The 24,597-nt window shown below is 45.2% G+C and overlaps 2 protein-coding genes across 3 annotated transcripts; one reads left to right on the forward strand and one right to left on the reverse strand.

The window, feature by feature from the left end:
- The first annotated feature begins 33 nt into the window (after positions 1–33).
- TRIM14 (tripartite motif containing 14) lies at positions 34–14,760 on the forward strand. Of its 2 annotated transcripts, none has more exons than XM_051642612.1 (6): positions 34–224; positions 5,502–5,597; positions 6,506–6,784; positions 7,806–7,971; positions 9,125–9,217; positions 13,109–14,760. In XM_051642612.1, exons 1-6 carry the CDS (start codon positions 54–56, stop codon positions 13,642–13,644), a joined length of 1,341 nt encoding a protein of 446 aa, XP_051498572.1. In that variant the 5' UTR covers positions 34–53; the 3' UTR covers positions 13,645–14,760. The 2 variants fall into 2 exon arrangements, with proteins under 2 accessions (XP_051498572.1, XP_051498573.1); XM_051642613.1 differs by having other exon boundaries at positions 6,506–6,739.
- On the reverse strand, positions 14,703–24,137 carry NANS (N-acetylneuraminate synthase). Its single transcript, XM_051642614.1, has 6 exons — positions 23,976–24,137; positions 22,465–22,680; positions 19,271–19,370; positions 18,875–19,029; positions 17,569–17,835; positions 14,703–16,374 (listed from the first exon to the last, which is right to left on the reverse strand). The coding sequence occupies exons 1-6, from the start codon at positions 24,105–24,107 to the stop codon at positions 16,165–16,167; spliced, it is 1,080 nt and encodes a 359-aa protein (XP_051498574.1). The 5' UTR covers positions 24,108–24,137; the 3' UTR covers positions 14,703–16,164.
- Between the last annotated feature and the right edge of the window lie 460 nt (positions 24,138–24,597).

The raw sequence follows: 24,597 nt of genomic DNA on the forward strand, positions 1-24,597 counted from the left end.
GGCCCGTTCCGGGCAGGCGGGGCGGGGCGGGCGGGAGCGGCAGCGCGGCCGCCATGGCGCAGGCGGAGCCGGGGGTCCCGCGCGCGTGCGGCCTCCACGCGGGACGACCCCTGGAGCTGTTCTGCGAGGACTGCGGGCGCTGCGTCTGCGCCCTCTGCCCGGCCCTGGGCCCGCACCGCGGCCATCGCGCCCTGCTCCTGCCCCAGGCCGTCCGCCGCAAGCAGGTACCTGAGCCACCCCGCTGTGCCCCGCTGTGTCCCGCTGTGCCCTGCCCCGGTGAGCCCCGGTCTGCCCCGTCCCGGTGTGTCCCGGTGAGCCCCGGTGTGTCCCGGTGAGCCCCGCTGTGCCCCGGTCTGCCCTGTCCCGGTGTGTCCCGGTGAGCCCCGGTGTGTCCTGCCCCGCTGTGCCCTGCCCCGCTGTGTCCCGGTGAGCCCCGGTGTGCCCCGTCCCGGTGTGTCCCGGTGTGTCCCGGTGAGCCCCGGTCTGCCCCGTCCCGGTGTGTCCCGGTCAGCCCCGGTGTGTCCCGGTGTGTCCCGCTGTGTCCCGGTGTGTCCCGCTGTGTCCCGCTGTGTCCCGGTGTGTCCCGGTGAGCCCCGGTGTGTCCTGCCCCGGTGTGTCCCGCTGTGCCCTGCCCCGCTGTGTCCCGGTGTGTCCCGGTGTGTCCCGGTGAGCCCCGGTGTGCCCCGCCCTGGGGCTGGGTATGCCCAGGAGCCGGGAAGGGCTTCGGGGCACGGAGGCGAAGCCCGGTGTGGTTGGTGTCTTTGCCGGTGTTTCCCTCCTTTCTTTTGCCAGGGTGAGCTGGTGGCAGCCCGGAGCCGAGAGCGCAGCGGCAAGCCGAGTCTCTTCAGCCTTGCCTTGCTTGCCTTCTGAGTAGCTGGTGGAGCCCCAGGTTTTGTTGTCGCATCAGTTTTGTAGGCTCTGCTGGACAGCAGGGCAAACTTTCTTTGCTTGTACACGTCCGGCGTCAGCGCGCTGCCCCTGCCCAGGGCCGCAGCTGGGCAGGAGGGAGCTGCCCGGCCACACCCCGAGAGCCCGCACAGCACGGGTACAAATCAAAGGGCAACGAGGAGGTGACATCGCCAGGTCAGACACAGCGGCGGTTTCTCCTCAGACCTTGTGCAGGGAATCAGAGAAGCTTGGTGGCCCGGGGAGACTTGCTTTCATTGCTAGGCTGGAAGTACCTTTGACAGAAACATGGATGTTACAGGGAAAAGGCCACTTCCTTTTATTCCCTTCCCCTGTCTCTGTGGATTGCTAGGTCACTGGCTGTGCATGCACGGAGCCTGTTCTCTGGGGAGCAGGAGCTGTTGTGGGTTAACAAAGGCAACCAAGCACCACACAGCTGCCTGCTCAGTCTGCCTCTCATTCCCGGTGAGACAAGGGAGGAGGAAAAGGAAGAATAACCCAAGAAGACTTGTGGGTTGAGCTAAAAAACATTCAAGAAGCAAAGAGGAAGTGAAAGAAGAAAGAACAAAACAAGTGATGCGAAGGCTCTCACTCACCACCTGCCATGGCTAATCCAATGTGCAGCATGTTCCTGAGCAGAAGATGACAAACCCACCTACCCCTGCCCTGCATTTTGTTACGTGGCATGGAATACCCCTTTGGTCAGTTCAGATCGTTGGCTGCTTGTTTCCCCACGCAACCTCCTCTGCACTCACAGTATAGTCACATCTGAAACACAGCACCACAGAGCTGCTAGAAGGAAAGTTAACACCAGAAGGCTGTGCTGCCACTCAGTGAGCCCTAGACAGGCTGAAGAGCTGGGCGGGGAGAACTGAATGAAACACAACAGGGGCAAGTGTAGAGTCTTGCATCTGGGGAAGAACAGCCCCATGTACCAGTACAGGTTGGGGGCTGACCTGCTGGAGAGCAGTGTAGGAGAAAGGGACCTGAGGGTCCTGGTGGACAGGAGGATGACCATGAGCCAGCAATGTGCCCTTGTGGCCAAGAAGGCCAATGGCATCCTGGGGTGTATTAGACAGGGTGTGTTAGTAGGTCAAGAGAGGTTCTCCTCCCCCTCTATTCTGCATTGGTGAGGCCACATCTGGAATATTGTGTCCAGTTCTGGCCCCTCAGTTCAGGAAGGACAGGGAAGTGCTTGAAAGAGTCCAGTGCAGAGCCACAAAGATGATGAAGGGAGTGGAACATCTTCCTTATGAGGAGAGACTGAGGGAGCTGGGTCTCTTTAGCTTGGAGGAGACTGAGGGGTCACCTCATCAATGTTTACAAATACTTAAAGGATGAGTGTCAGGAGGATGGTGCCAAGTTCTTCTCAGTGATGTCTAGTGATAGGACAAGGGGCAACGGGTGCATAGGAGGTTCCATGAAATGTGAGGAAAAACTTCTTTCCTGTGAGAGTGACAGAGCACTGGAACAGGCTGCCCAGAGAGGTTGTGGAGTCTCCTTCTCTGGAGACATTCAAAACCCACCTGGATGCTTTCCTGTGTGATGTGCTCTAGATGACCCTGCTCTGGCAGGGGGGTTGGACTAGATGATCTTTCGAGGTCCCTTCCAACCCCTAGGATTCTATGATTCTATGATTCTGTGTGATGTGCTCTGGGTGACCCTGCTCTAGCAGGGGGGTTGAACTAGATGATCTTTCGAGGTCTCTTCCAAGCCCTAAGATTCTGTGATTCTGTGATTCTGTGATCCCAGCCACAACCAACACAGGAGTTCTTCCCGAAGCTTGTTTTTTTTTTTTTTCATCTCTGCTTAGCTGTCCATTGAGCAGCCCCAGGAGGCTTGGCAAGCTTGCCCACCACTTTCTGCTGGTGCTTTGTTTCACTCCAGAGAGCCTGCCAGGAGGCTTGCTGAGGCCTGCATTCTGTGGTGCTAAGCTTGGGAGGCTTAAAAAGTAATAACACAGAGATTTGATATTCAGGAGCTTTTTTTTTTTTTTCTCCTTTCCACTCCTCTGGTATTTTGGAGCAGTGTTACTAGGAAGTTTCATCGTTTCGAGGTCCCTTCCAACCCCTACGATTCTATGATTCTATGATTCTGTGATTCCCACAGATGTGAGCAAATAAATTCCTCTGCCATGTTACTGCACTTCGTGTTAGAGAGCAGTAGAAAAGCAGAGGGCAGTACACTAGGCTGCAAGTAAACAGCAGCGCTGAAGATGTCAGAGCAACACAGGGCACTGTTGCAGCTGGCTGGTGTGCTGTCATGCCCTCTTGCAGCTGGGAACTGACTGCAGCGTTTGCATGGTTTGATTCGGGGCAAAGTGCAGAAAGCAACAAGGTGGGCTGGTTCCCCAGGGGTCTGCTGGACAGAGGGGAGCAAGTGCTATTGGTAACTAGTTATTTGTCTTTGTGCCAAAAGAGGATGTGAGCAGAATAGAAATTTGTGTCCCCATGTGACACTCTACTCCTAGGAAGTCCCTAGTGGCATCTCCTGGCTTAGGACTGCAGAGGTTTCAGGAATAAACTACCAGGAGTAGTTTGTAACCTAAGAGATGATCTTTTAACCAGTGGTTTTGCTTGCTGGGAGCAGTTATTCCGTGAAGCCCTTGTTATGTGACATCAACCAGGCAGCCTCTGAGGGTCTTCCTCAGTGCTTTTAGCAAATACAAGCTGAGGATGCTAAGAAGATACAAGAAACATTGTGCAAGGTCCATCAGCTGGTTCATCCTGGGATCTAAGATTGTATAAAGGAAGAACACTCCCTGTGCTCCTGAATGCAGGACATAGGATCAGCATGCTGTGCTCTTGATACATGTCCCATGAGCCTGTCTGGAGCTAGGACTCTTAATTTCTCTGTAATCCTTGCTTTTACAGTGTTTTCACATACATGAGTTGGGGCATCCAGGCAGTCCTTAAAGGAATGGTTTTGGAGTTGGTTCTGAAGGGTGAATGACACGGGTTATCTGCCAGTGTTGGTAGCAGCTCTTGGCTCTTTTGTTTACCTCAGTAAAGAAAGTAATGCTTAACCAGAAATGCTTGGGACTGGCAGAAGTATTTGCATATGATGGATGTTGTGAGGGAGTGAGTACCTGAGGCATTTTACTAGCAGAGAAGGAGGGCTGAGTTTTGCTCCTGGTCTTTGTCAGTCTTTGAGGAAGGGAATGAGGTCTAGGCTGCAGACTAAGTTGAGGAAGGCTGATAACCTAGAATGACTCCTGAATCTTCAAATGGTACAGAACCCTCCTGGTCCCTCAGGGACAAGACTGGGAATCTGTGGCTGGAATGGGTAGCATAACACTAGTGTCTTGCTCCATGCAAGAAAATTTATCTGCCAGCGTGGATGTGCCTGTGCCAAGGGACTTTCAGACTCTCGGGCTGGGAGCCCATTTTCTTCTGACTTTGTCATAATCAAATGAAAAATTGCATGTGTCTTCAAAGGAAGCATGTCAGAAATGCAAACTGTTGCACTTCTGTAAACTGGGAAGCATCCTGGACATTAATTGGATTCTGACACTATAGACAGGGCCTCTTACTGATCCTCTGAATAAAAGTCCTTGGTTAGCTGCCCTTCGGCTGCTAAATGCACAAACATAGTGAAATGCATAGTGCCATAGATTTAAAGATGAAAATGTTTTTTTCGCTGTAGGTTTTCCTGTTCTTATGAAGGTGGTACTAATTTGTACATGTCACCGTTTGACTCAGGTCCGACAACAACGCTCTCGATTCCCTCCCCCTCCCACCCAGGTAGGGAAGGAGAGAGAGGAAAAGTGAGAGACGTGGCTGGATTGAAAACTAAACTACACAGCTTTAATTAAACACTAATGATATAAGAAAATATATACAATTATATACAGATATGTTCAGGTATGTGCAAGAGCCTCTCGCCTCCCCCCAACCCCAGCAACTCCCACCACACTCCCCTGAGCTGGAGCAGTTCCAAGAAATCCTGGAGCTGCTGCCGGAGAAAGCACAAAGTGATGAGGGTCAGGAGAGCTCAAGCCTGGGGGTCGATGGTGCTGGATGGACGGAGTCCTCCCCGGATGCCGGCCACGGACAGAAGAGAAGGGAAGAAGAAGCAGGGAGGAAGTTGTCTTCTGTGATCTCTGACCTTCCTCTGAGCTTATGTAGATGTATGGAATGGAATATCTCTGGCCAGTTTTGCTGTCTGTCTAACTCAGCCTCCTACGGGGGGGTCACAGATCTCCCAGTAGTGTCTGAGCCAGCAGACTGGAGGTGCAACCTTGAAGCCCCAGCAGTTAGAAAAACATTCCACTGTCTTATCAGCCTAGCTAGAACAGAATGTTGCTAGTTAAAAGAAAGCTTACTGAAGGAAAAAAAAATCAGTAAAAAGGAAAATTGGCTTCATCCTGACTCAAACCAGGACGGTACAGCTCTCTGAATCTTGCCAGTATGATCCCCAGGAGCAGGTGAAATGTTGCAATCATTTGTTTCATCTCCACTGGCCTTAATAAGCCTCATGAACTGTTTCAGTAGCATAGTCCCCTGCATGGAATGCAAGGTGGATACCGATTTCTGTTTTTTACAGATGTTCTGAAGCTGTGTTTGTTTTTGGTTTTGTTTTTCATTGCTGTTTAGGAACTCATGGCATCGTGTTTGAAGGATCTTGAAGACAGAAAAGAGCAAGAAGGTGTTAACAGAAGGAATGTAGAGCAGGCTGCTAATGATCTGAAGGTAAAGTGTGGTTTCCATCTCCACTGGATGGTCATTTTCCAAGGAGAGACATTTTACTTTCTCTGTAGCTGTTCGAAGGCCCAGGCAGTTACTGCTTCTCAAGAAAAGAGTGTATTCTCTGTATGCATCACAGCATATTACTATGAAAGGGAGAGAAGAGGGCAAGAGTCTCTGAAGATGTGCCCTCACTCCCTGATCAGAATAATGGAAGAACTCCCTGGAAGAATGATGTTAATTTTCTTGTGGAGAGGAATAGTAAATAGCCCCCGCAGCATACAGTATTCTTCTGGCTTCACTGATGTATGTTGCATTGCACTCAACTGCATTATTTAATAGGCTGACTTCAGAGTTAAGTGAGCACAGGAACAGTCCTATTGATTCTGTCTTAAGAATGGGAATGTATGCTAAGCTCCACCTCACTTGTAGAGCATGAATAGTTTTTGCTCTAAGATCTCTTACTGTTTCTGTTACAGAAAAGTCAGTAAGAGCTGGAAGGAGCTCTGTAGAGGGCTGGGACATTGTGGTTTGCTGTCACTTTGTTTTGGAGGCTTTCTTTTCCTAGCACCTTTCTGTCCCTAGCTTGTTTTAAAAAGGAGTAAAGTCCACCCACTGAAGCCCCAGGTTTTCTGCTTGTAACATTTAGTACCTGGTCCTGTTACATTCCAGCTGAAAACAGCATTTTCTGCATAAATAAGCATCTTGGAATCTGCCCTTGAGATTTTTCATTCAGGACATCAGCTGGAAAACCCTGGCTGCACTCCCTTAGAGGTTAAACAGCTGTTTCTCAAGTGATGTAGCAGATCAGTAAAATTCAATCAAAACATAACATTAAAAGTCTGGGAGAGAAATACTTGAAATGTTTATGGTCTGTTGATTATGGGGGAGACACTCTTTTGCTTAATCTACAGGCACATGCCATTTTGAGCAAAAGGCAGCTGTCAGACAGAGTGGCTGAGCTCCAGCTACTGCTTCGGGAGGAGGAGAGTCTGGCAAAAAACTACATTGATGAAAAGACTCAGCAAGCTGTGGAAGTACATAATCAGCAGTTGGAGTCCTGTCAAGAAGAGATTGCAGCCCTGGACACCTTCTCGCATCGAATCAGACAAATACAACAGTATAGTGACCCTGTTCAGTTGCTGGAGGTGGTATTTTACAGTCTCTTTCTGCCTCTTATCCTCTATTACTTGGTAAAGTGATCTAGTGATCTCCTCTGTATATCTCTCTGTATGTAAGCAGCATTTTTCTCACTGCTTTTTATCTTCTTTCTGTTGGTATGTTGGTGAACCAGTTTGGTTCCTGACTTTTGAGCTGTCAGTTGTTCCTGCTATGGCATTAACTTCATGTCTGTATGAAATTAATGTTAATTTTAAGCATATGTGAAACAGTTATGGATGTCTCTTCATCTTGAAGACAGAGACTGTATCAAGTCTTTTCTTGTGCACTGCAATATGAAGGTCTGAGGAAAGGCAGCCCTCTTGGGAACCTTAGGAGGAAGGCTGAATTGTCTCATTTCTTGCAAGAGGTCCTAATCACTCTGAGCAATAGCCATCATTTTACTGGAGGGTGGCGTGTTTTTCTTCTTGTCTGCAGATAAGTGTCAGCCTCTTTCCTAAAGATCTTCACTTTCCTTGGGAAGGGTATGTTGCCCTGACCTGAGGCAGAGGATGGCATTTCTCGTGGGAAGGCCTGTGGTGTGTTTTCACATCCTTGCAACTTAGCAGACTCGAGAGTTTGCACTGTTGTGAGTGATATGGCCCTGGCATTCTGCTGTGTGTCCTAGGAATATATTTCCACATGGGAAGCTTGCCTTCATGGTTTTGGAGAGATTTTTTTGTGGGGGAGGTTTGGTTTTATCATTAGATTGCTTTTAAAACTTTGTCATCAAATTTTCCCATGGTTGGGATTTCCCACCTCCTAGCTAGGTTAAACTCATTCCCGTCTTGGAATGTCCTGAAGGGCCCTGTTTTATCCGTGACTGCTGGGCTCTCCATCTCTAGGATAGTCCCTGGCTCCACTGGCAGGAGGAGATAATGAGCAAGCAAATGAGCTAGTGGGCTGGCTGATCACAGCAAGGCTTGCCTGTAATGGCCTGTATGTTTACCTAAGGATTGGAGCTGTTCTTGCTTTCTGGTCTGTGGGAGCTGGGAGGGAAGAGTCTATTCATGTCACTGTTGCTATTAATTGGAGGATTTGGCTTTCTGCCCTCAGAAGTACACAGAAATTGCAAAGGAAATCCAGGAGCCCAGGCAGCGCCTGCTGGAGCAGTGGCATCCGGTACCTCTCTCCTTTGAGCACATCCTTAATCATTACCACCACTTTGTTACAGTTCTTCAGTCCGTTCTACAGAAACCACTAGAAGCCCGGCTTAAAGAAGGTACCTGGTGTTATGAATGTTGCTTTCTCCTGCTCTCTTTTTAAATAAAGTGTGGTCTGTAAGAAAGGGCAGGACTTTTTACTCTATCAGCTGGAGAAAACGGCAGCTTTTCAGTCAGGAGTACTGTTCTCTGACAGCACTGGGGGAATATTGCTATAGCAGTGGTGATTCAGGAACGTAAGAAATTTATCTTTCAACACTGAAGATGGTTTTTTGTGCCTTAAAGTTGGTCTGATGCTTTTTTCCAGCTCTGTCAGTTATTTCAACAGTGCTTATTTCTTCCTGCAGTGCTTACCATGCTTTTATATCCCTAGGCCATCACACCTACACAGTGTAACTGTTCTCTCAGTCACTGTTTGGTGTAAGTGCTCTGGCAGGACATCTGGCAGGCATGAAACATTGGGTACCTGTAAAATTTGAAAGTTTTTTCTAGTTGATCTACTTGGTGATCTTCCCATCTCAGGAAGTGTGAAAAATTCTCTGGATTTTGGTACTTTAAAGGTGGGGTAGCATGTTCTGCTTAGAACTCTTTTTGTCTTTGAACTGGAATTTCATCCTAAAGTGACCTATGGCATGATTAAGGCAAAGAATTACCTAATGGGATGCAGGACCACAAAGCCAAATGGGGAAACCCTGCCACTTGCTGAGTTAGAGGTGAGCAGACCAGCACCAGCCATCACAGTTCACCCAGGCATCTTTTAATCCCTTTTCAGAGAGTTGCCCTCAAGAACAATACAGCATGGTGCTGGGGAAAATCTTCAGACCAGATCTGAAAGGCCACTGCAGGACGTGTGGGGAATTGCTGGGCAGTACCATGCAGGTGCTCTGTAGCTAGGCATCTGAGTTGTCTTCAGCTGCCTGACTGTTCCCATCTGATAGAGGGTGTTTTTGAGGAACAGGAGGTGCTTCCTTTGAGTTGGGCTCAGTTGCATAGTTCCTTGGTAACACTGGGATCCAACATCTCCACGTTATCCAAAGAACATAAGGTTGAAAACATACAGAGTAGAGTAGCCCCTCCACTGCCAAAGTACCAACGTTTGTTCCATGAAGTTGGAAAATGGAGTGAGACAGTATGACCCTCCTTGGGAACATGGGGGGAGTTCACACTAAAAAGGCAAAACTCCCTAAACTGTCCCTTTTCATCTCTGCCCAGACATTTTCAGTAGCCTCAATGCCACTGCAAAGAAGGAGCCTGGAACAGTGTTGAAAACCATGTCTCCTGTTGATCGTTTTCTTTTCTTAAAGCGTAAGTACAGTCAAACAAAAGTTAGAAGCACTCTGAACACTTACAGCTCAGTCACTGAAACAGTCAATGAATATGTGCTGTCACTATCTTAAAATGGTACCTTAGACAGTGTTCCGATGTTTATAGTGTTGAGAGGGAACGAGTGTACAGGGCTGCCTGAAAGTTGTTACCCTCTTCTGTACCTCACATTGGGAAAGAAATTTTACTTTCTGTCTGTGAAGTCTTGGTCCTTGTTTTTATTCAGAACTGCTAGTGTGTTAATCAGCTAGTGGCTAGTTTAGTTTTTTAAGACTTTTCTCCAGATTATTGTGGTCTGTCTGTAATTGTATGTCCAACATGTAATATTTTAAGGGTCAGTCAATAGGTGCTCCTTTCCTCTGGTGTTGATAGGAGAGATGTACATTGAATTGTACAGTCATCTCTCTGGTGGGAGGCTCATGGACATTTCATGTGGCCTGCAGTAGATGAGGGCTGCAGCTATTTTTAATCTCAAAGCTGTGACATTCCCTATTACCATGGTAGGTGTTGTAAGAGCAGACCTGTTGTCTCGCCTGGATCCATCCCTGTGGAGCTCATGACTGTGGCCAAGTGCACATTTGACTTGTGCTGTTACTAAGTAGGGAGGGCAAGGGACAGCAGGGAGCTGGTAGAGTGGCTTACATCCTGTCCCTGTTGTGTTCTGAGAGGAGCATTTTTCAGTGTTCTTATCTTGTTTCTGTGCTCTCCTCTGTGAGCTTCAAAGTCTGAACACTGCAGCTTTTTCATTACAAACAGGTTATTTCAACTGGAGATGAGCAAACAGGTGTTGCACTTTTAAATGCAGCAGCTGTTAATAAATCACGAGTGCAATGAGCAAAGTCTGTCTTGGCTGAAGTGGGTCTTTCCCACTTGTACCATTTCTGTGCTGCAGGATCCAAATCGAGTTAGTAACTGGAACCTGTTAAGGTGCTAGGACAGCTAGTTCACATCACTGAGTGCTTGCTCCTGTGAGAGCACTGCAGCATCATTTGGCTGGCAGTGAAGTAGGCTCCTGAGTTACATGACTGCTGACCTGTATATACTCAGGCTGCTTCACAATGGATTAATGCAGAAAGCACTCTATTTTCCTTCATATGTGAGCCGTCACTTTAGGGGCTGAAAAGGCAATTTCTCAACTCTGTTAAAGCAAACTGTGACAAAGCATCTCATTGAGAAAGATGTGCAGCTACTCATAGGCCAGTGAAATTGACAAACCTTGGTCATAAATATTTGGACTTAATTTAAAATTTTCATAACTTTGGAAAAGTGGAAGTATTGGCAGTCCTCCAATAATACAAACAACTCTAGGTATTTTGCATTCTTTTTCTAGTCAAGTTCACATTTAGGCTTCTGAACACCTGGATGCAGTTCAGTCCTTGGGTTTTTGTCCTCTTTCTAAAGCAATGGAGGCATTTCCATTTGCTTGAGTAGTTATGGATTTTACAAAAGTCTAGGTTTTCAGGCAAGTTTGACTGTCAGACATCACTACTACTACTACTGCTACTTTTTATTTATTTATTATTACTATCAGTAGCATTATCCTTACACCTTTTCAAGTGCTTACTGGAAGAAACAGACACTGAAGCCAGGCCTTTTAAATCCTCCCTGCTTCACATGTCTTTTGGTGTCACCTGTGTTCTGTACAAACTTAGCATCCCCATTCTTTACCTGCTGGAAGTGACTTGGAACAAAGACTCAGAACAGTCAGTCATTCACAAGATAAAATCCTGTAGCTTGCTGTTTTACATATATTAATAGTTCCTGTTCCCTGTCTTTTGTCACCAGCTGTGCACACAGATGTGACTTTGGACCTATTCAGATCACAGGAATGCCAATAATAGCTTTTCCAACTAAAGTGTAGTGGACATCAGAGCTTTAAGATGTTGCATGTGGGAGATGTACCCCCGTAGTGGTACTCTTTCGAAAGTCCTAACATTGTTGACAGACATAATACCAAAATTAAAATCACAAATGCTTTATTTTTGCTTAGAGAATGGTGATGCTTCAGTTAACACTCACTGCTTGTACAGTGCTATTTGCTTCTACATTTTTTTGCAGCATGCGTTGCATGTTGCAGGGCACAGGAGTATCAGCAGTGGGCCCTCTAGAAGCATGACATGCATTTTACACACCAGCAACTCTCTCCATATGTCTTTGCCTCAAAAAAAAGAAAGTGCTTGATTTCTGGTGCCCAGGTGTGCACAGTGATCCTGCACAGATGAAGATGGTCTGTTAGTAAGGTGCTGTATACAAAACAACTGATAATTATTAATCACTGGCTCCTCTGTTTTAAACATAGCTGGTGTTAGATGCCAGAGCAAGGCAAGGAGGAGATGTGGGGTCCAGATGATTCTTATAGGTATAATGTATGTGTACTATTTTATTTTCTGAAACATGACCAACGAGCATAGAGGGTCTTTGTTGCAATTAACTGTGCGGTGAATGGACCCTCCCTTAATGTGAGACGTCTATGTTCTTTCACAGTGAATTGTGGGACAACTTATTTAGCCTTCCCTGCTCATGGCAGGGAACTCTGGGAAGGCAACAGAGGACCAATAGGAAATTGAGTGGCTTGTACATTGCTCTGATAGCAGAGAAGAGGATTCCAGCCTGAATGAAAACAGCCTCTGGGCTTTAGACTACGGAATATGCCAGCTAGCCCAGGACAGACGTGTTTAATTTATGGGAGAAGGTTCCATGTGGGAACACAGGAGAGGAAATAGCAACCAAGTCAAATGAGCAACAAGTTACTTCAGTTGTAAAGACAGATTTCTCATGGTAGCCTGCTATATAATTACCTTTCATTTCTAAGCTCAACACCAAAGAGGAAAGAAAATATTGAAGTTCTTGTTTGAATGGGTCTGTTGCTCCCTGTTTTGTGTTCATTTAGTACTATGCTGCCTGTAAAGCACAGTGAAAGACTGTACTCTGAGACCACAGGTCCAAACATATAGTTCAGATACACAACACTGCAGAGAAATCAGAGCACTCTGGATTTTAAAGTATTATCAACACTTGTCTCCCTAACTTTCATTTAAAATGGAAGTTACTCACTCTGAAAAGCAACTTAAGTGTATTTGTCATCTGGCATTTAAAATATCTAAGCTTCAAAGTTTATCTAAACTAAGATTAAAATAATAGTAAAAAAAAACCCAGCTATGAACTGCACAAAATACGACTCAGCAGTTGTTATTGCAAGTATAATGCTGTTAGTTCTTGTCTGGATGTGTTGTTACACCTTGTTTTCATTACTCACTCGAGAAAAAATAGATATGCTCAGTATTTGGATAAAAGTTAAGTTTACATCTTACGGCAGTACTCTAAGCAGTACTGTAATTCATAGCACTCTGTGTTCTTATAGGTACCCAACTCTGACACCAGTTTTATCAGGCTTGACAGAAAGAGTGAATGCAATTCTTTAAGAATGCCACATCCTTTTTTCAAAGGGAGTATCTGGGACATTTCTAGAACATGAATTCAGGAAACATATACTAACACAGTAAATTACTGAGATTAGTGTATTATGAAAACTTCAGTGAGACATAAGCAATTCAGTATTGAAGCTGTAGGACACTGTCTTCAGAGAAAAATCTCATCTTAAAAATCCTATAGCTTTTTGACCTGTCCTATGTGATTGTGTCATTACAACTTGTTTAATTTTATTGTATTTTTTCCTGGCTTTGTGATTTTCAGTCCTGGGGTGGCTATGCAACTTAAAAGTGCAGTGAGTGCACTGTTTTCTGTTAAAAATGTCAGGTTGTTCCTTGCAAAATGGCAGGTTCCAAGACATTGCCTTTGCAGTTTTTTGTTAGCTCATACTGCTTTCAAGAGCTGTGATAAATGTAGTAAGTGTGTTTATGGTTCTGACTGCAGATGCAAGATCACCAACCTGGGAATACAACAGCCTTCACCCAAGGCTGAAGTTGTCTGATGACCGCCTTGCAGTGAGCTGCAGCTGGAGGAGGATATTGTACCCTTGTGGTCCCCAGAGATTTGATAAATTATGGCAAGTGCTAAGCAGAGATGCATTCCTTTCTGGGAGCCATTACTGGGAAGTTGACCTGCTCCATGCTGGAGCAGGATGGTGGATTGGTGCAGCCTACCCTTCCATTGGCAGGAAAGGAGACTCTGAAACTTCTCGACTGGGCTGGAATTCAGCGTCTTGGTGCCTTAAGAAGTTTGAGTATGAATACTGGGCATTTCACAAGGGGGAAAGAATCCCCGTCCTGGTAGAAGATGATCCCGACTGCATTGGCATTTTTCTGGATTATGAAGCAGGAATCCTTTCATTCTACAGTGTCACTGATGGCATGGCTCACTTGCACACCTTCCGCTGCAAGTTCACAGAACCAGTTTACCCGGCTGTCAGGCTCTGGGAAGGGTCCATTGCGATACGCAAACTAACATGAGGACCAAGGCAAAAGAAAGCCTCCTGTTTCAGGCTTTTTCTGTGAAAGCCCCTTGGGCAATGATCTACGTGAACCTTAGACATGAAAGTTGTAACTATGATACTTTTAGAAGGCAATAGTTAAGGTCAAGAAAACTGACTGTAATTTTTAATGTAGATGCATTTTTCAGTGGGGGCAGGGGATCTGGCTTTTGTAAATGATCTTGATATACCACCTAACGTGCCACGTACATTTTTTTGTACTTGTTTTCAACTTGCAAAATTGAAACAGTCTGGCTGAAAGAAGCCTACAACAACTCAGATTTGAACCTGGCTATTCCCATCTTTTTTTATGCCCTCTCCCCTCATCTGCCAGCAGAGGCTGCAATTGTATAGGGGTAGTAGGTTTAGTTTGTTCAAGCTTCAAGTTCATATATTGCATACTGTTAGTTGACAAGGTCAGATTTGGATAATACATGCACTAGGTGAATAAGATCACACTTGAGTATTGTCTCAGGAAAAATCAAAGACTGGGACAGACTGCTGTAAAAGTTCAAGTAAAGCTGAAATACGTGCTTCTGTAGCCATGAGCTGGTCTTACCTGTGACCAAGACTGACTTGGGCTTCTGGGTGGCCCTTTCTTCTCACACAGAGTGGAAGCATAAACAATTATGTACCACCTCCAACAGACAAGGAAATGCCTCGTGGGAGGACCCACAAATGCAGTAAAACCACTAGGTCAGCAGGACATTGTGCTTAATTTACTTTTATGTCCTATTTGCAAAGGCTTTTTAACTGCTGTGGGATAAAGGCATGCTCATGTAAAACTAGAAGAAACAGCTTGTGAGTTTCAGTATTGGGATAATTAATGTATGGGGAAGAAAACCAAGTTGTGCCCTGAAAATTTTTGGAGCCTACATTTACAGCAGCCCCTAGGACCAGCCCTGCTGGAGTGAAGAACCACTGCTAGTTGAAGCACGTCAGGTAATCTTGCAGGGTTCAAATACTAAAGGCCCTGGAATCGTCACCGGTGCTGGCAAAAGCAAAGTCTGACCATAGGCTGAAATGCAAAAACAACAGTTTGTTTTATAAGCTAAATTTATTTTTTAAATTTGAAATAAAAAAATCTTTTTAACCATTGAGTAGTTTTTTAATGTAAGGCAAGCATATTGCATCAATCAGAGCTCACATACAGTCAAGCATGATTCAAAGAACCTCTCCTTCCCAGTTTAAAGATATGAATACAGTTTCCTCAGAATTTCAGAAGGGTAAACATTTTGAAAGTAAACAGCTCACAGGTACAGAAACACCACAACCGAATTCAAGATACTTCACCAACTCATGACCAAGAGGTAGAACATTCCAAATAATCATTACTAGAAAATAATTCCATCACAGAAAAATGCAGATTAATTATACCAAAGCAGTTCTGTCCTATCCAAACTAATTAAGGGATGCCTGGTATGCAGGTCCTGCCATACAGCTTCTCCCTGAACAACTGGAAGAGCAGCAGGCTGACAGGATTAGGATTGCCTTTCTTACTTGAAAAGTGAGCAGCTGTGATGCTAGAGCAGAGCACACAAGAGCAACACTGACCATCACAATGAACCATAGTCCTGTGATCTAGTTAAGCAGCCAGCCTCAGCTGTCTCAAACACCAGTGCTGGAGGGGAAAAACCCAACCAGCTTATTTGATTAGTAGAGGAAGGAGGCTGCTAAATCTTTAGCAGCATTTGGCTTCCTACCTGAGAAGTTGCCCCCAGGTATGAACAGAGATAGCCAAATGCACTGCAGAACTGATTTAAGATTTCAGGCTTCACTCAACTCACAACAGACACTTCTGACTCTTTTTTGAAGACTGGGTTATTTCCACTGTCCATCTCAGATCTTCCCTCCCCAGCCCCCAACCCTTAATCTGTCTGGCTTGCCTTCTTGTCTTTCAGTTCACAAGAAGTACAAAAAGTTTCTTTCTCTTGCCCCTTAAATGGGACTTTTACATAGCCTGTTTGCTTCCCTTTTTGGTACCATCTCTTGAAAATCTAGGTTTCTCAAGAAGCTCATTTTCCAGAGAGTGCAGCTTCCTGCAGACCACTGCTTTATCTTGAGACTTTTTATTTTCAGACTTTCGTCATGAAAAAAACTCATCACATTGAACATGTCATTTTATGTTCACTGTATGTAAACTTTCCCTTAACGTGCATTCAACTCACACTAGCATCCTGGGAAAAAAAGGGATGCTGGAAAGCAGCACTGTGGTCTTAAATCTGGCAAAACACCAAATTAATCTGCGTTATGTGAAATGGAGAAAGGAGGAGCATGGTATTTTCTACATACAATGCTTCATGGTTTCAAATAAAATTGCTCTTCATAATTTATACCTAGTTGCTGCAGAAACTTCCTGCTAATAAGAATCTGAAAATTCTAACCTGCTTGGATCCTCTTAATTATACCCCGTTCTTCTACTCTACCATGCTGCTATACTTAAATACATTGTGCAGTAATGCAGTACTACATCACGAAATGGGGAATGGAGTGCCTTGGTTTAGCACTTCACTTTTTTGGCATGATTTTCCACTGCTTCCTCAGTGATGGTTTCATCTGCTTCGATTTTTTTTTTAACCTTTTGGCCCACCAGATCAAAGATGGCCTCTGGGGGAAAGCCCTTGGGCTCTCCCACTTTCACTGTCAGCATGTCAAGTGTCAGTACCGCACCTTCAGGAATTGTCACTCTCGCCACAACAGACTTTCCCAGCTACAGGGGAGAAAAAAAAAAAAAAAAGTTTAAGTCAAACACATTCCTAGGCTTAGCACACCAAAAAAAAGGCGAAAAAATATTCTGCAGTTACTTGGGAACAGGTTGTGTGGAACTGCCCTCCTCATTACTTCATATTCCAAATGAAAGTTGACTGAACTTGAAAACCTTCACTGTAACTAGAGTGATAGGATGATCCAGGTACTTTCTGAAATCAGATAATGGCTCACTGTAATTCTTCAGAATCAGAATGGAGGGAATCTGATTAGACTGACTACTATTCTAGCTTAGTGTAAAAGCAACTTGGATGCAGTCATAAAGACCTATTACTCTTATTACTAAGTACTTACCAATACTTAGTAATGCACCTTGAGTACTGTGTTCAGTTCTGGGCCCCTCAGTGCAAGAAGGACACTGAGGTGCTGGAGCATGTCCAGAGAAAGAAGAAGGAACCTGGTGAAGTGTCTGGAGAGTAAGTCTTATGAGGAGCAGCTGAGGGAGCTGGGGTTGTTTAGCCTGGATAAAAGGAGGCTGAGGGGAGATCTCATGTCTCTAAAACTACCTGAAAGGAGGCTGAAGCAAACTGGGGGTCAGCCTCCTCTACTAAGTAACAAGTGATAGGACAAGAGGAAATGGCCTCAAGTTGTGCCAGGGAAGGTTTAAATTGGGTATTAGGAATAATTTATTCACCAAAAGTGTTGCAAAGCATTGGAACAGGCTGTCCAGGAAGTGGTTGAGTCACCATCCCAGAAGGTATTTAAAAGATGTGTGGCCATGGTACTTAGGGTGATGGTCAGTGGTGGACTTAGCACTATGCTAGGTTAATGGTTGGACTCAATGATCTTAAGGGTCTTTTCCAAACTATATTATTTTATGATGCTACTCAACTTAGCTAACCACTGGATGATATATGTAGAACTCCATTATACTAAAAATTGCCAATGTTATGCTTTGGTAAAAACTGTTACTGACTGCCAGAAACAGTGGTTTATAGAAAATGACAGGTTTCATAACTAATGTTACAGTGCACTAAGCACACACATTGTGCTTACTGCTACTTAGCAGCAAAAATTATTGAATGCAGAGGCAGAATCACTGCTGCAATAAACAATTAGCGAGCTATTATCTGAATACAGCTATTAGCTATAGATCTAAAATAATTACAACCACACATGAATCAAAACCAAGAGTCACCTTTTCATTGCAAGCCATTTCACAAGGCAAGAGCTGCTTGACTGGAGAACCCATTGCTTTTTCCACTGTACGGATGGCTTTCACTAACTCTGCCAGTTCATTTGGCTCCAAGGATGCCTGGTGGTCACTTCCTTTCCATGTTTTGTCAAGAGTCACATGGCGTTCCAGTACTTTAGCACCCATAGCAACAGCTGCCACTGAAATGGCTATGCCAGTTTCGTGTCCCGAATAGCCAATGGGGATATCAGGAAAAGCTGACTGGTACGCCTGGAATCATAACAGAGTTGGTCTGAATTACCCAGGAAGCAATTTCAAAGACGAAGCAAATTTAACAGATGTAACTGCAATAAAAAACACAGACAATTACTGTGCGACAAAACAAGTAGTTAGTTACGCTGAGAATGAATGTTTTTATATATATATATTGAAAAAGTCACACTGCATTACCAACCATCATGTTTTAACAATTTCTCTAGGATTATCAATACTGACAAAGAAACTGGAGTATGTGCTATTCTACTTCTCATCTTATGCTTTTCCTTTTAATTCAGTTGTGCTCTTCAACTACATCGCTGTAAATGACAGTAATAGAACAGTGCTCTACTTTCATCCAAGGACCCAGTGGATTGGTTATGCTTAACCTGTATCCAACCCCGTATTTAAAACGTGAAGCAAGCCTTTCAGCCCCACATAGGGGACAGCCATCAAGTCCTAAAGGCAATTAGTAAATGCAGCCATGTCCTGTTCTACTAAAATACCATGCTACATGCACATAAAGCTAGGCAAGTGCTTGAACACTGGCCAATTAGGGAAAGCTTTACTGCATCATTATCAGGTATATCCAAGTAATACTTTCAGCAAAGAAAACCATACAGGGGCCTAATCCATTTTCTTCATTGCTCTGATACTCACATGAAGTGTTTTTTCAAAAGTTTCCAGTCCATCCCCCTATGTACAATTGTGTTCTCAAAGCCACACACTTTCTTATTGGTAGCAGTCTGCATAATTTTTCTTTGCACTACAAAGTGCAGGGTTAACCTGTTACCCATATGTCATCTTCTCCTCCATCTAACTGTGAATACTCCTGTAACAGCTTTTATGGTATTACTCAAGGGTGAGTTCTGCTAAAAAAGGATCCAATGGGTAAATTTACTCCACCACTTGCATGAATTAAAGGATCATGATACATCTTTGACTTCTCAGAAGCAAATTCCAGCATGCCTGAGACCAGGAAATGTATCTCAATAAAAATGCATAACCCTTCTCTGGTACCCCACCCACAGCACACCCGGGGTTACTCACGGACCGATATAACACGGAGGTTGACATCCTCTGGCTGAAGTGGGTATGCACTGGTGCACTGCAGGAAGCAGAAATTTGGATTGATGGGCTTTACGATCTGATAAACCTGATGCATCGTGTTCATCGACTGCATCCCACTGGAAATCACCATTGGGCGACCTAGACATTAGAAAACATACACATCCCTCATCCCTCGTCTGTAAAAAAGCTACACACAAGATCAAGTTAAATTCTTCCAGTAAATGAGTTCAGAAGAAAAGGAATTTGGATGAACCTTTCAAGGGTGATTTTCTGCTAAGAGTACTTCAGATTTTTTTCCAAAAGCAACTGGATAGATCTAAAAATGGATCTACTGAGACACAGGGATGTTCACCAAGACAACTCAAAAGAAAATGCTTACCTTTCTTTGCAGTCTTTTCCAAATACGGAAAATTGTTTGTATCTCCTGATCCCACTTTGAAAAATGGAACGTCCAGTTCATGTAGAAATTCCACAGCCATCTAAAAGGAAAAGAAACTACTGCATTTTAACACACCAGCAGGATGTAAAGATGAAGAACTACCCTTCAAAATAGAAAAGCCAAAGCTTAATTAAACTGGTTGTATGTGTGTAGATATATATAAAAATATATATACACACTGCTTCTGAAAGAACATTTACTCTTCCAAGAATACTAGCTTCTGACTTCCCTCCAGGTTATACTTCTATTATGAAAACAATTTTCCACAGGTTTTTGACTCCTTGTCTCAAGGCTGTCTCTTTGGTCTCCCACACATGGCTCATTAAGCCAGCTGTAGTTATAAGCTGCTTAGTGGAAGTGAGCTCCACTGCTCCTCTAACTTTAAGATGAACTTGTGGGCCACAGCACTTTTTTTTTTTTTTTTTTTTGGCACTACCAGAGAGAGCAACTGCCTGCAGACAGGAGCTTGCCTGTTGAAGAAGAAATGTACTGTAGGTATGCAGGCAGTCTTCCAGCCATATACTTCCTGCAAGTCAGAAATACTAAACTGTAGTGTTCAAAACTACAGGTAGTTTTCCTCAACAGGTCTGTCACCCTGGAAAAACTGTATGAGTATGCTGAACAAGCACCTGAAAAAAAGTGTTCAAAAAGAGAAATCCAAGAAGAATTTGCTTCTAGCATACTAGGAAATTAATACAAAATATGTGAAAGAAAATACTATAAACCAGTTTATTCAAATGTTAATTACACTCTACCTTCGTCTAAAAATTGTGCTAAATTGAAGGTAATTCAGGAGTTATTGGAGGCTCCATGGAAATCAGTATTGCATCAGTAAGTGGTCTTTTAAAACTTGGTACTTTTGAGGATCTCAAAAGCTATCACAGGCAAGAGATACTGTGAACGTTCCATTCACATCCGAGGGAAACACTGACTTGCAGCCACCCACAAACACTTTTAATTTCTTCTTACTATTCATTGTTGCAAATTTACCTAGTGCCAGAGAAAAAGCACTAATGTCTAAAAGAGAAACGTATCATCTTCAGTCTGATTTTTCTATTATGCTACAGACTCATTTTTTTGTACCTAGGAGGCATAACATCTCTTTAACATAGTTTATTCACCAAGATGTGTTGTGCATGAGGACAACGAATGCGCTATATTAAAAAGTCACAGATCTAATCTAAGGCCACTCTTCATTAAATAAGTATCTCTTGAAAACAGGCAGCTTTTCTGTAATAGAGTCAAGGAACATGAAGTAATCTCAAATAATAGGGACAACATTAAAGGGAGTGGTTCAACAGGATCCTGTTTTGTCTCCAGGACATACTGCAACAAAGTACATAAAGGAATTTCTCATAGCCTTTGTATTTACTTCACACACAACTTCATTGATTTCCTCATGTAGTTAAACACACAATTTAACCTCTTCAACCTAGCTGACACTGCAGAGGTTACGTTCAATTTACAGAAGTTAATGTGTTCTCAAGGACTTAGCATGTCAGTTTATACAATGTTCGCCCTCAGTTCCAAACTCATGCCTTGCAGAAATACCACCAGAAATCTTGGGAGCTGTGTAATGTAATTACTGTTCAAAAAAAGAAGGCACAAACATGTATTGGTACCAATAATCAGCTGATGAGGCCACACACAAAGCAGCACAGTATCTTGAGAAAAAGAGGGATCCCAGAGGCAGAATGTGATCTTAGCAGCTGCATGTGAAAGGTGCTCTGCATTACACCAAAGCCTTTAGCATCTGGAGGTCTTAACATCAAAGAAAGAGTGTGATTTTATTTTTTTTTTCACCACAAAGGCAGAGGGGTTTTTAAGATACCAGATACATAATTACTCTTTTCTTAAAGGAAGTAGGTGTTGCTCAGCAGGTCTCCTAGACATGAAGATAACACTAAAAGAAACATCATGACATAGAACTTCTCGTAGATATATTTGAATCTAGGGCATCACGCTATTGCAATGCAGTCAAAACAGCTTTTTTTTCTCTCTGACATCTGAATTACTTTTTTATGGTATTTTGTGCTCACATGATCTCATCTGGGGCACAGCAATTCAAGGATTTTGGTCAATAGGAGGGTAAGTTGATAGAAGCAGTGAGAATGGCTAGAGGACTAGAAAAGACAGCACAGAAAGGTCGAAGGAATTGAAATTGCTTAGTCTGCAGAATACAAAACAGAAAAGAGATGTGATAATGGTGCTCAAATACACAGAGATACAAGAAAAGTATGAACTTTTATGTCAAATGAGGCAGAACAAAAAAAAAAAAAAAGAGAAAGAAGGTTAGGTTGATGCATCAGGAATTCTTTCCAGTAGAAAGGAGTCTGAGTCACTGGACAAATAAAGTTAAAAAATTAAATAAATCCTACCCTTGTCCCATCCTGATAAGGCCACTTGCAGAAACACAAGGATACTGCTGTGTGGCTAGCTTACTTCTGAAGAGTTTCTTTCTTTTTGGTTCTCTATACTTTCTAGGCCACAAAGAAAACAAGAACAGTATGTGATCTCTACTGAGGTTTAACAGCTGCAGAATAGCTTAATGGAGTTTACAAGCTGGTGACTGTTAAAGAGCCCAGTGACAAAAATCAGTAAAAGCTTCAGGAGTAACCAGGCAGTGTGGAGATCCGCTCCATGAGATTAGCAAAAGAAAAAAAGTTTATAAGCATTTCTGCTGCATAGAAACACCAACTGGTGGCTGGTAAACACAAAGGAAAAAAAGAGGGAAATAATACAGATTAAGTTGAGAAAGGACTCTAGTATAAATACAGAGGTAAGTTTGAAATGCACAGTGCCAATATATCAGACAACACTGAATAGTGACCAGATTGCAGTCTTAATCTAAACTCTCAGAGCCATGTTTCTTTATGGAGTTCAACCTCAACCAATTGTCTCTAATATGATTTACTGTGCATAAACACCTCAGCATCCACGGCAGGTTTTCCAAAATCTTACACCACCTACTCAACCCCTGTAGAGTCAAAAATGAACTGGCAGAAGTACAATTACTCTAGTTTCTTCATTTAGAAGTTCAGTGTCCACCAATACTTAGCAGTATTTTTACGTAAGAAATAACCAACAGAGACAACAGATGAACTCTGCCTGTTATTGCAGTATGGTTTACATACCTCATCCATACCAGAAGCTGTGAAGAAAATGCCAATCTCTTCTGCGTATTTCTTCAGCTCTCTATATTGGTCATGACTAAACTCCAAGTGGCGCTTGTGCTCCCCATAGGTCTTTCCCCAGGAGTGTTTAGAGGTATAGGGCCTTTCCAAGGCTTTCTTGTTGAATTTGTACTCCAGTTCACTCTTCTGGAACTTAGCACAGTCTGCTCCACAGTCCTGCAAAACAAGCAGGTGCACTCTGAGGGGAAATGCAAGCGTGACTGCACTCACCTCAAGTCTGAAAACACGGACTGTGCAAGGAGTGTGCCCATTTGCAGTGGAGTTTTCACATTATCATCACAGCAATCCCAGGAATGGTACGAACAGAGAGTGATAGGAGACCTGCACACACATGCACCCTTTTACTTCAGAATGCCTGCATACTTGGTTGAGCAGCAGTCTAGAAAAAAAACACACTAGAACTACCAAACTGAACTGCTTCTTGCTATGCATGCCGCTTTTTCATTTCCAGAGTCGGTTTCTGTGGTGAGGGGACCTTACAGTGACCTTCCAGTACCTGAAAGGAGCCCATAAGAAGGCTGGGGAAGACCTGTTCACTAGAGCACGTAATGACAGGACAAGGGGTAATGGTTTCAAGTTGGAAAAGGGTAGATTTAGGTTGGACATCAGGAGAAAGTTCTTTAATGTGAGGGTGGTAGATCACTGGAATGGGTTGCCTAGAGAGGTGGTGGAGGCCCCATCCCTGGAGACATCCAAGGTCAGGCTTGATGGGGCTCTGAGCAACCTCATCTATTTGGAGAAGTCCCTGCTTGTTGTAAGGGTGTTGGACTAGATGACCTCTAGAGGTCCCTTCCAACCCAAGACATTCTGTGACTCTGATACTCCCTCAGTGATGAGATGCCATTTTCTAACACAGCTAGAACGCATATAACACCAATCCTCATGTATATAATTCCAAATATTAAAACAGCTTGGTTGTCTTACCGCGTGACATAAGTATTACCCCAAAAAACCCCAAGGGCAGCCGAGTTAAACTGGAGGCTCATCGGAGGCAGTTCAGCAGTTACTGGACTCCCACATTCACAGTGAGCTCGTGACACAGCCGAGGGGCTGCTGCGAGCCCCCGGAGCCGGCATCCTCTGCCCGTGCCCGTCTGTCCGCCCGTGCCCGTCTGTCTGCCCGTGTCTGTCTGTCTGCCCGTGTCTGTCTGTCTGCCCGTGTCTGTCTGTCTGCCCGTGCCCGTCTGTCTGCCCGTGTCTGTCTGTCTGCCCGTGTCTGTCTGTCCGCCCGTGTCTGTCCGCCCGCCCGCCTGCACACTGAGGGGCGGGGCGCCCTGGGAGCCCCTACGACGTGACGGCTGCTGCGAGGCACAGCCCAAGGGCTCCGGAGCCGGCACCCGCACTCCTGGCCCTCAGCAGGACCGCTTCCTCGCAGCCGCCCCAGCCTCGCCATCCCCTCCGCCCACCGCCCCTCGCCGCCGCGGTCCCCGGGCGGCGCAGCCCGGCGCTCACCTTGGCCATGCGGATCATGCGCTTGGCGATGCCCAGGTCGCCCTGGTGGTTCTGCCCGATCTCGGCGATGACGAAGCAGGGCTGCTCGCCGCCCACGCGGCGCCCCGGGCACAGCTCGAACTCCCGCGACATGATGGCGCCCGCCCCGCGCCTCGCGCCCGCGCCTGCGCCCCGGCCCCGCGGCCGCCCCGCCCCGCCCTGCCCCCAGCCAATCCGCGCTCGGGGAGTGGGCGGGGCCCGGCCTGCCGCCCTCCCGATTGGGCGCTTCCCGGGGTGGGCGGGGCCTGCGGCGCGGCCCGGCCGTGCCGCCCGGCGCTCCCGGCGCTCCCGGCGCTGCGGCGGGCGCACACGGGGGGGGAGACTGGGCGAACGTTCCTGATTAACCCCCCCCTTTGCTCACTCTTTCCGCTTCCTGCTTCCTGTCACAAAGTCTCCCGTCTCACGGTGTGCCCAAGCCAAACAAAACCAGCCCGGAACAAACAAAACAAGACACACGCAGACACAAAACCCCAACCGAACAGAGACTCTTTCCCTAGCAGGAGGGATGTGTGTTGGTCACGTATGGCCTGGATTTGCGAAGGCTGCTACGGCGGATACCACTGGACGCAAATGCCCCTGGCTG

The sequence above is a fragment of the Apus apus genome, chromosome Z, assembly GCF_020740795.1.
Source record: "Apus apus isolate bApuApu2 chromosome Z, bApuApu2.pri.cur, whole genome shotgun sequence".
In the NCBI taxonomy this organism is placed as follows: domain Eukaryota; kingdom Metazoa; phylum Chordata; class Aves; order Apodiformes; family Apodidae; genus Apus; species Apus apus.

Excerpts from the sequence above, each read along its gene's own strand:
- TRIM14 (XM_051642612.1), top strand. The coding sequence starts at position 54 with ATGGCGCAGGCGGAGCCGGGGGTCCCGCGCGCGTGCGGCCTCCACGCG. Across the intron at positions 7,972-9,124 it reads AGAAGCCCGGCTTAAAGAAG|ACATTTTCAGTAGCCTCAAT; the intron begins GTACCTGGTGTT and ends ATCTCTGCCCAG. Across the intron at positions 9,218-13,108 it reads TCGTTTTCTTTTCTTAAAGC|ATGCAAGATCACCAACCTGG; the intron begins GTAAGTACAGTC and ends TTCTGACTGCAG.
- NANS (XM_051642614.1), bottom strand. The coding sequence starts at position 24,107 with ATGTCGCGGGAGTTCGAGCTGTGCCCGGGGCGCCGCGTGGGCGGCGAG. Across the intron at positions 22,681-23,975 it reads GCATGATCCGCATGGCCAAG|GACTGTGGAGCAGACTGTGC; the intron begins GTGAGCGCCGGG and ends CTTGTTTTGCAG. Across the intron at positions 19,030-19,270 it reads GGAAAAGACTGCAAAGAAAG|GTCGCCCAATGGTGATTTCC; the intron begins GTAAGCATTTTC and ends TCTAATGTCTAG.